Source organism: Corvus hawaiiensis, chromosome 13 (assembly GCF_020740725.1).
Source record: "Corvus hawaiiensis isolate bCorHaw1 chromosome 13, bCorHaw1.pri.cur, whole genome shotgun sequence".
Classification (NCBI taxonomy): Eukaryota; Metazoa; Chordata; class Aves; order Passeriformes; family Corvidae; genus Corvus; species Corvus hawaiiensis.
In genome coordinates this window covers 9,946,801-9,957,748 of record NC_063225.1, presented here as the reverse complement: position 1 = coordinate 9,957,748, position 10,948 = coordinate 9,946,801, and the positions used below count along the sequence as shown (strand labels likewise).

Here is a 10,948-nt window from a genome sequence, read left to right as displayed (position 1 = left end):
GAAATAAATGAAGAGGTTCCAAATATTGCCTGAGTCACATCTTTCATGGCAGGCTTATAGATTAAGATGAAAGTTTCAATATGCTCAAAAGGAGTTGTGGAAAGGAAGGCCTGCAGGAGGGAACATCTCCGGTGTTATTCCTACCGACACCTTCTGTGGTTCAGGAAGTCTTGGAGCCCCAAACTACTGACGGCCGGGGCCTTATCAGTTACTACTTTGTGTTTCTTCCATTCTTGTGCTCTTCCATAGCCATCTGCTCCTGGCTTCCTTCTGACAGTGCTGGGTGAGATGGAGCTTTGGCTCAACTCTGACTAGTCTGTTCCCATTTCCTGGGTTGCTGTTTGCTGACTACAAGCAGGAAGAAAAGGCTAATAAAAGGTTCTCCACTCCTGGCTCCTCTGTGAGGTTCTCTTCTCACTTTCCAACAACATTACTGTGTCCACCAGAATGCAACGTAATGCCAACACTTCTGAAAGCTGTTATTTGAAACTGGGGAGAGCTGCTGAGGAATGACTTTCAGCTTGATTCCTTAGTCATGGAATTAGAAAAGAAATGAAACAATCAAGTTAAGTAAAACTGACATGTTTATATGGTATCTCTAACCAAACACACACTCAGTGTGTGCTTTCTTCTGCTTTAGGAATTTCAGAAATTCCATTTTACATCTTCTGAGGAACTGGAACACTTGTAAAGCATTCAGTTTATTGAGGCTGGAAGTATTGCTGAGAGTGGTCAATAAGAGTAGAAACCTTTCTCTAACTTTATTTAAAACCCCACAATCTAAAACCTGTCAGAGTGAAGTGATGTGTCTGGTGTTCCCTTTTCTGCAACCTCAGCAGGCTCAGCATCCTCTTGTGTGTGTGTGCAGAACGATATACGGTGAGACAAATTCTCATCGTGCAACAAAAACCACGTGACTTCAAACATTTCTTCATCTGCTGTGTTGAAACGAGCAGGGAAGGCACTGGCATTACTGCTCCCGAGTTTCATGGAGTGATGTGGATGACATCAGGATTGCCTTCAGTCAGAAATCTTGAAGTGCAGCTTTGTTGGGTGGGTCTCAGAAGAATTTGAAAGGGTTCTGGAGATAGGGCGTGTTTACCTCGGTCAGAGTAGTGAGTGTGATGCCTCTTCCCTGCTAATGTGCTTATGGTCTCTTTGCCTGCAACATCAGAAAGGTAAGAGTTCCTTTTTCTGTCCCTTTTTCCTGCCCTGGTATGTTTTGTTGGGTTTTTTCCCTGCTCCTTACATCAGACCATGTTCTGAATTGTCAGCATGTGCTGGTCTCTAACATTGTTTCATAAGGGAAGAGTAGAGTAACTCTTATGATAGTCTTCAGGTAAAGAATGGAATGGCATTAATGACATTTTAGATGTTGCCACTAAGTAGTCCAACCTATGAGAACTGCTTTTTGTGGGGAAGAAAAAGGCAATAGAGGTTACAGTAGTAGCTTTGCTTTTCTACTTGTTGTACCATTATCCTATTAAGTGCTTCTAAGAGCACTTCTTTCTGAACTGGAAGGGAGGAAATTTTCTTAACAGGAATAAATGTTAACTAATGATATCGACATGATTATATAAGAGAAAAACCCTTGAATTTAAGTTGCTTGAAAAGGCTAGTTCTGATTTTTTTTTTTCTGTAAAATGCTAAGAGAAAAAAAGTATTTTAAGAAACTCAGTTTAACAGAGGTTTCCTTTGTTTTGTTTTTTTTATAAGACTTATCTTTTGAAGCTCTGAAGAAGCTTATGCTATAAATAACACACCTAAACAAGCTGCCAAGAAGGGTTAATTCATAGTAATGCTACAACATTTAGATGGAGGAACCCCAATCATATTTTTGCAGTATCTATTTCTCACTACCTCCTTAGCTCAGCCCATCAGCTGGGTGCCACTGCTGATGGAGAGGCTATGCTGGCTCACATTTAGCTGAAAATTTCCCTTGCATTTGTTAGGACATGAAAAGGATGTCAAAGCGGCTGAAATTATGAAAGACCAGTTCCGTTCTGGCTCCTCCTCCAGTTGGCTTTTTGGGTGGGGAATGTCTGGGCAGGTTGAACTGCAAAGCAGGGGATAACCAGGAGAGAGCTGGGAACAGGGATGCACAGCAGGCTTGGTTCAGCTGCTGGCTCAGGGTGGTGTGGAGAACATCAATAGATGCCCAAGTGTGAGCCCCTGGTACACAGTGTGGCTGAAGATCCTGTTCCAGGAAGCTGCAAACAGAGTTCTCCAGAGCACAAATGGACCTTCCTGGTCCCTTTCGTGCCTTCCAAGGGCGAATTTAAAATCTTGAGTCATCCACTGAAAAGCCAAGAGCCTCTCCACCCTCAGGTCTCCCCTCTGGTTCTCACTGTTCTGCTGCCTCCACGTGTTCTGTGGTACCTCTGTGCTCCCACTGATGTGCTTGTCCTGACCTCTGCTGCTTGATTCTTCTCTGCCCTTTACTTTCACCTTAAATAAGTGACACAGCTCTGGTAAAATCTCCATTATGTAGCTTAGCATTTTAAGTTAAACTTCAAGTTTGTATTTCAAACAAAGTTTTGGTAAAAAAATTATCCTTTTTGCATCTTTCCCCAACAGTAAAAATTTGAAGAAAAATCTGATAAAGATTTTTCTTTACATTCTGACAAGTGTTACTAAGTCCTCAAAGCAAGAAGTATTTTTCCTTTAGGTTTGTACAACTTTTCATGAATTAAGCATCTGTTAAGAACCTCTAGTTTGGATAGGGTTTGGGTTTTTTCCAACAATTACTTTTTATCTTAGAATTATTGCAGTTTTTTGAGTTATTTCGTAGGTCCTTATTCCACTATGTTCATGTTATGGATTTTTAAAGCTTGAAAGTGGACATAGTTTGCACTGTAAGTGTACAGTGAGAGAACTGTATTTCACTTTCCTCAGCAGCCTGCCATCACCTGAAACCATTTTAGCTGCTCAAAAATGATTTACCTTTAAGTAGAGAGAGAGCATGGTGACTTTCATCCAGAAAATGAATTATTTCAAAGAAGTCGGGTTCACTTTTTGTGGGTTTTTTTTCTTCCAAGGAACAGGGAAAAATCAAAACTCACTTGCCACCTTAATTGAGATTTATTCAAAGTGCTATTTTTGCCTGCTCAGTATAGTACCCAAGTTACAAGGTAATGTGAAAAAACAGTAAAAGAAGCAAAATGCTGTAATTGCCCTGTAACGAGGCACTTAAAGTGTTTACAGTTGAGATTTGTACAAGCCAGAGAGTAAATGTGAAGTTAAAGGTCTCACAGCAATCTTAATTCAGCTGTTTTAATTCAGTATTTCAGGGTTTCATTGAGGAAACCGAGTCCAGCAGCTCCTTTATTCTGTGCTGCCACTGCTGCTGTGTGTGGGCTGGGAGAGGTGTCAGTCACCCTGTGCCTCAGGTTGTGCAGAATTCAACTGGAATCATGTTTTCCCACTTGCACAAACAAGATGAGGAAAGACAAGATGCAAAGAGGTGGCAGCATCAATCCAGCATCCTTCCTCCAGTCTTCTCCTCCACAAACCACAGTTCAGCGTGCACGACCCATCTCTCTTCACCTGTTTCATGGTGGTAGATGCAGTTGGGATTCTTCACACAATGTCCAAAAAAAAAAAAAAAAATCAAGGTCTGATTGTACTAGAACACAGACCTGCAGCTGAAACTTGTGTGTTAACTCTTGGAAATATTGCTGACACTTAAGCAGAACCAAAGCCTGAGATATGGTGGATCTGATCTTTAATTACTCTTTGAAACCACTTTTGTTTCATGTTGAGGATGAACAGCCTGGAACAGCTGTGCTATCTGTTTTGATATCTGAGACTTGATTTTTTCCAACAGTCACTGCACCAGCTTTACCAGTTCTGCCAAATTATGAGGGGAATAGGAGAATTATGTTCTTCTTGCTTTTTGCTGATTTCAGTCATTCCCTGTTACGCCTCTGGAGCCGCACTAAGTAGACTAAGGGGATGCTTAGGAGAATTAAGGTTACTTTCACTCGCATGTTTGTGTTGTTGATCCATTGGGTTTTGTAATTTATTCAGTAAATAAGGACAGGAAATCCTCCTAATACACCCTGCAAACCTGGATATCGCCTTCTCTTAGTCCTGGCTTTGGAAATGCAGTTTTTGCAAGCAAGAGCTTTTGTACAGAGAATACAATCAAAGCTTTGGCTCAGTTTCTTTTTATTAATTCCTCAGACTGCAGCAGCCAGAAATTCCACTTCAAAGCAGCTCCTGAATTTTTCTTGCAAAATGCAGCCACATAGCTTTTGTCAAACTCAAATTTGCCCTTTTTTTTCTTTGCTTAATAGCATTAAAAATACTTTTTTCATTGAATATATCCAGGATCCAAAAAACAGAGCTTTGAAAGAAACTTCACATTGGTACTTCCCAACTGTGTGGGCTTTCCTTTAATTATAAAGGATGCAGCTCCTGAAGTAATCATTCCTGATTTTCCTGTTTTGCAGTAGCCCATTAAAACTAGATTAAATTACAGAGGTGATCCTTCTGTAGCAGGGAGGCAATCTGGTTTCTTTACTGGGAGTATTTAATCCCTGATATGCCGAGGAGCTTCAGTTTTCTAAACTATCTTTATTGACTGACTTTTAGCCCCTTCCAGAGCAACAACTGGAATTTTTGAATGAAAATGTTTCTGGCAGCCCTGGTGTATGGATAGGGATCTGGGAAGAGGCAGAGGTTTTCCACCCTAGGCTGGGCAGGGTGAGTCACTCACTGTTGGATTTCTCACTCCTGCTTGTTTGGTGCTGCCACAGGCTGTGAGGAGAAGCTCTGAGCTCAGCACTCAGCAACAGGAGGTTTAGGCTGGATAGGATTTAAAGTTTTAAGTTAGAGCTGGTCCCAACTCAGGCCAAGCTTGACCTTTGCATCCACTGCCCATTCTTTGAAAGCAGTGTTTCCAGGGGAGAGGAACAACTTGTGAGAGTTTGTGCAGGTAAAAAACCATCTACTTCTGAAATCCAGTATCTCCAGCCTGATCCTAGCACTGGGACTGGTGGCCATGGCTGCCCCCTTGCTCCTGCTCAGGTCAGTATTTGTAAGGACTTCCTCACCTTCCAGGTGCTCGAGGAACCTCGTGATGAGAGCTGAAGGGAGGCAGGAAAGCAACCCTACTATTTCACTGCTGCTATTATGAAGATGGAAATCTTGAAGATTTCCCAGGGAATGGCCTGATTTGCTGCAGTGAAAACATCCAATTTAATAATGAAACTTAAGAATAGGCTGCAGACAGATTTGGAATCTCATCATTGGTTTTCTCAGAATCACTTGGGCAATGTTCATCAAGGATGGTTTAATCCCCACGTGCCAGGCCAGTCCTGGTACAAATACAGGGATTACAGAAGGCAGAGTTTCAAAGAACCCACCTTTTGATGAAGCTGTTTAGTGTTTGTGAGGAAAGATTTTCCCTGAAATATGTGAACTTCGGAGCAGACCACAAATCCCAGAATTCCCTTATATTTTAAGATTAAGCATGTACTTAAGAGCTTAGTTTAATAGTGCTATATTAACTAGTTTAAGGGGTAATCATATGGTGAGGCATCTGTGTGTGGAAGAAAACCATCAATTAGTGAGATCCCAGGAATCCAATAAGAAAATATGCACTACTGGTCTTTTCTAAAGTTTAAATGTTTTGGGTGCATGCTCAGTCCCAACCCCTCTCACCACAAGGCAACTGTGAGTGCTCCTTCCACTGTGCTATAACAGGCTGACCTATTTTTATTACAGTTTGTGATAGTTTGCAGTGCACAGTCTAGTTAAAAAATACAGATATATTAGGAAGCAGACCTGTGTAACGAGGCTCTCCCCTGGTCTTCTATTGTCTGCAAGCCTTTCTGTCTGACCCAAAATGTCATGTTTCAAAGCCCTGCATCATTAGGATGGCGCCTGCAAGCTGCTGTTTAGGGTCTGTTAGCAGCCCTGGTATAAATCCCCACTTCCAGGAGTTTATAATTCAGCAGTAAAACATTGCTCTAGGCTGAAACTTGGCATATAAAGTCTCAGTGCGGGAACAATTGCGATTTCTCCCTCCTTTATTTTTGCATTTGCTTATACACACACGATTCATTCAAGAGGTTTTTACTGTCCCCTTCCTGCATTTAAAAAGATTAAATGGCCAGGTTATTAATAGTTCAATTCTGACTACTGTGCTCGGCCAGTAAATGGATCTGCAGTGCTGTTAACCAGCTCTGTTTGATGGGTACAGGTCACTGTTTCACAAGTGTAGTGGAAACAGCCCAGTGTGGACCAGCAATGGTTGGCAGTTAATTAACGTGGACTCCACTGTTAATTAAAGCCAGGTCCAGGTCTGGAATGCTGGTGGGATGCTCTGGACATGGTGTCCTGACCCAACTGCAGGCACAACTAAAATCATGTGTTCCCTGCTCAGATTGGAAGAACATGGAAAGGCCTGAACTGCTGCCTGACCTCAGCATGATTTGATCTTATCTTGTGATCCTGTACAGAGGTATCACTGGGAGATCTGATGAGATACAGATTTGGTTGAAATCATCCTCCCAGCTCAACTGTTTCCTCAGCAAAGCTATGTTTCAATGAAATCAGTTATTTCCTTATGTTTTTCCTGGTTTATAGAAAATTTTAACATGGAAAAAATAATTCAAATTTACTATTCCTAGAAATCATGGAAAAATGTGTTTCAGCCTTATGAAGATGTTACAGTAACTTTTATTTTTCTTCAGTGTTAGGATATTTTTATAGGATATATGTAACATGTTTGTAGTGTAAAGTCCTTACAGATAAATGAGTGAGAACGACAATTTCTAAATATATAATGTAGACTGCTAAGGTTAAAAAGGAGGATTTTACAAGAATGAAATACTTAAAGTGATTTTTTTTTTTTTAAAAAAATTTTTTTTTTTTTTTTTTCCTTCCAGAACTGGTTTTAGACATTTTTTCCTGATCTAGGTTTTGGTCACAGTTAAATCATAGTATTTCCTACAATTCCCAGAAAAAGTTTGCTATACACTGTATTTTTTTTCCCACTTGTTCTTATGCACAGGTGTTTGCAAATTCAGGGTATATTTCCATTAGCATATTAAACAGCAGTAATTCATTAGTGAAATATCCACATTACTACGGAATTGAGGCACTCCCTGGACTTTCTCATTTCTTTTCCACTCTTCCTCCCACTTATATTTAATTTATAAAGGTAGCCTCAGGAAGATGAGTTCTCATTAGTATTAATATGATAGATAATACATGAGTATTGCCAGAGGCTTGAGCAGGTATGAAGCAGTGTAGTGTGAGTGACTGAAAGGAGACAGCAGGTACCTCCCTGTGCAGATTTCAAAGGCCCTGTATTGGTTTATATCAGATCAAAATTTGGCTCTATTATTTTATTTTCTGCTGGGTTATAATCCCACCTGCTTGTTCTAAACCCAAAAGGGTTTTAGCTTCCTGTATGATATTTTTTTTTTTCCCCTGAGAACACTGACTTTACTGGCTTTGCACAACAAGGCTCAATATGGGGTTTTTTTCATGCATTTTCTCTTTAATACATGAGGAATAAATTTAATTCTCTCTTTATTTACTTAGCATGGCGTACATCCTAAAGACACTCAACAGCTGGTTCTGGTGGGAGAATATCTGGATGCCCATCAATTGCACATGGGCAGATTTTGTAGACCATGATGGACTTGTCTTTCCCAAACCACATCAGTTATATGCCACAATCCCATATGCTTTTGTATTGCTGATCATCCGATTCTTCAGTGAAAGGTAAGAAACAGAAATGCAGTATGATGCTAATGTTAATCCTCATTAATGCTGAAAATGAGATATCTGTTGATCAATGTTATGTTTTATAGATGAGAATTAGTTGGTGGTTTATTAGGAAGATCTAGTACAGATAACATGGCAGGTGAAAAATTGGGAAATATTTTCATTATTAGGTACATGTGGCTGTGGTCCAATCCAGAAGGAAAATATTTCTATCCAGCTTTTCTAGAACATGGAAATACTTCTTTGGATACTTTGGATACTTCTAATTATGTCCCTTCACCAGAGATACAATTAATTCTAAACCATTTGGGTTTCCTTTTTCTCTTTCAGTGGAAGGATAGAGAGATTTGTCCTCCCAACCAAACCTCTCATTTGGTCCTGCACCAGAACATTCGTGTGAGGCTGATAGATCCCAGGTGTCTCTTTGTAGCCAAACTAAGCAGACTGAAGGGATCTCAAAGTTTTGTGTGAACATTTTATGCAGATCTAGTAAAGCAGATTCCTTTTTTCCCCCTCACTTTGGCACCAAAAAATGGATTGCTTCTGCAGCTGGAATCTTAGGGGACAGGCAGAGGTTGGCTCCACAGAAGAAAGCTACAATTATGTTAAGATTTGCAGTGTTTTGACTTACTTATTTGTATCTTTTTTGCTTTACTTTCTTTCCTTTTTCCTCTAAAAAATGTGATTATTAGGTTTTTATAATTATTTCAGGGCAGAGTGAGGAAATTTGGAATGTCGTAAGTTGGACAGACTTAAAACAGAAGCAGATAAGATCATTCATGCTGGAAATCAAAAGTAATTTGGATCATATGTTCATAACCATTCCCAGTGTCTCTTGAGCAAATGCTTGCCCAAGCGTGTCTCACTGCAGTGCTGTTGGAAAGGGCTGCTGTGGGTAATTAGCCCACACATCTGGCTGCAGGGAACCTGAGGAAAGCTGACCACTGCTATGAGTAATGAGGAATCAATGGCTGATAGCAGCAGGAGGGAGGGGGCTTTTCAGAACACCCTGCCCAAGCAGAAGGGCGAAACCTTTGGCATGCTCTGCAGTGATTTGGGTTGGAAAAGGGAAGGGAAATAGAATCCATCAGTCTTAGGGAATGGCTGTGTGCCACAGGCTGGATCCAGAGTGGGTGGTGGTGGCCCAGTGAAGAAGGTGCCAAGTGGCTCTGCCACTGGGAGCAAGTAGCCCAGTAGCAATCCCTGAGCTCACATGGAGAGACCATCCGGTCTCCCTTCACTCAACTCCAACACACCTCTGATGGACACAAAAGCCAGGATGTTTCCTTTAGTTTTGTAGCATTTCATGGCCGCAAACTGCAGTCGTGGGTCTTCTTCGTTGCATAACTGCAGATAAGCTGTGGTTCCCTCTTGGGATTAGTTAGAGGGAGATCCCTTTTTCTCAGAGCCCTGGCACATTCTATGGCAGATTAGATTGCATCAGATTTATTTTCTTCATATCCTGGCATGAGAACAGCCAAGGTCTTGTAACTGTGTTGTATTTCTAAAGCTTTTCATGGCGTATCTTTTCAGATATGTTGCTATACCTCTAGCAAAAGCCTTGGGTATAAAGAATGTAAGACGTGTGAAGCCACAGCCTAATCCTGTGTTAGAGAGTTATTTCCGAGAGTGCTCAAGACATCCATCCCAAGTAAGGATTCTCATTCTTTTAAACTCGTTTTGGTTTTGGAAAATCCCACTCTTACTGTTTCAATCAGCTCTCAGCAATGACATCATGGGATGAGTTCCAGCTGATTGACAGATGACTTAATTTATTTGGGTTTTTGTTGCTGTTCTGCTGACAAGGGTAGTTGGCATCCGGAACAGAAAATAAATTTAAGATATTTAATTTTCTGGCATGCTGTTCTAGGTTAGGCTGTTAATAATATTTCCACTGAAAATCAGTGTTCCATCTTTAAATTATTCTGCTTGGAGAAAACTTCAGCTGATGTCTGTTGCTGGAAAGCAGGATCATATTTATTGCAGGCAATAATATCGAAATGCTGGCATGGAAGCCTTTTGATCCATTATGTTGCTGCATACTTAATCCTGGCTTATGTGAGAAAGAAAAGCAATCCTTCTATTACCTTGCTGTTTGTTTTTAAAATTGAACAAGGAAAAAAGACTAGCCAATGCTTGTCACCTCCAAAAATGAGGCAACTTGATTGTTGATGGGAGGCAGGTACTTTGCTGTGAGTGCAGCCTCAGGAAGTTCATTTACCTGACTACAGTTCCCAAACAATTGCAGTTTTCCTACACTGGTTTTGAAAGAAATATGTGCTTTCTCGTAATGAGGGATTTTGATAATTATTGGTAGTGGAACTTGGCATTCTATCCCTAACTCTATTATTCTTTTATTGTGTCTTTTGCCTGATAACATCAGGAATAAATGTATGGGTGTTAACACATGAGTTCTTCTCTCCCTGGGCAAGCATCGTGGTCTCAGTTTCATTCCTTCCTTCTGCATGAGTAAAGTTTGACATTTGATTTCTGAAAGGAAGCACAGCATTTTTAGACTCCTCAGAGCATGGATTCAGGCTGCCTCCTTTACTGTCCAGCTTGGGGACCAGTGTGCCTGGGAAAGCCTGGCCGGCAGTTGAGGGCATATGGGTGGAAACAGTCACTATTCCTGAGTGGCAAGCAGAGAGCTCGGAGCCAGCAGCGTGGGCTGGACACGGCGACTGTTTGCACTCCTGCCCTCCCTGGCAGCTGAGGTGCCTTTTCTCACATTCCAGAGGTTTCCCAGAGGGTAGGAGACTAACTGGACTGGCCTCACCCCGGTGGAGGCAGCGCTGCTGCCACCCACTATTTGCATACTGCCCTTGGGAGGAAAGAACTTCCCCAGGGATGAGTCAAAAACTCTCCCTGCTCCTGCGGCAGCCCTGGGGAGGTCATCCCACGCCTTCTGCATTTGAGGATGGAGGAGCAGGAAGAAGTCCACAGGCTGCTGTACTTGGGGCACAGAGCACCCTGAAATGCAGGAGTCTCACTGCCTCATGTTGGGCCCATGCTGGTCTGGTCACCTTGGGAGCACAGAGCATACAGAGACCCTGCGGTGTGGCACCCCAATGGCCACGTGCAGTTCTAGGCCATGTTCCACCCCCAGTTTAGCTCTGGTGTTGGAGGGGGGGCAGTCTGGACCTTGCTCAGGACAATACATTGACTTGCATTGGATTTGACAACAGCGCTCAGGTCACCTTAATTC

General features: G+C 41.7%; 1 protein-coding gene across 5 annotated transcripts in view; it reads left to right on the top strand.

Annotated features, from left to right (window-relative positions):
• Positions 1–10,948, top strand: part of CERS3 (ceramide synthase 3) — a 43,708-nt gene that overhangs the window by 6,826 nt on the left and 25,934 nt on the right. For 2 of the 5 annotated variants that reach the window (XM_048317453.1, XM_048317457.1), the window contains exons 1-3: positions 54–1,178; positions 7,558–7,740; positions 9,277–9,394. In XM_048317453.1, coding sequence (XP_048173410.1) covers positions 1,150–1,178; positions 7,558–7,740; positions 9,277–9,394 — 330 coding nt within the window. In that variant the 5' untranslated portion in view covers positions 54–1,149. Of the gene's footprint in view, positions 1–53; positions 1,179–4,596; positions 4,708–7,557; positions 7,741–9,276; positions 9,395–10,948 lie in introns of those variants that run through there. The other 3 variants (XM_048317456.1, XM_048317455.1, XM_048317454.1) reach the window with 2 other exon arrangements.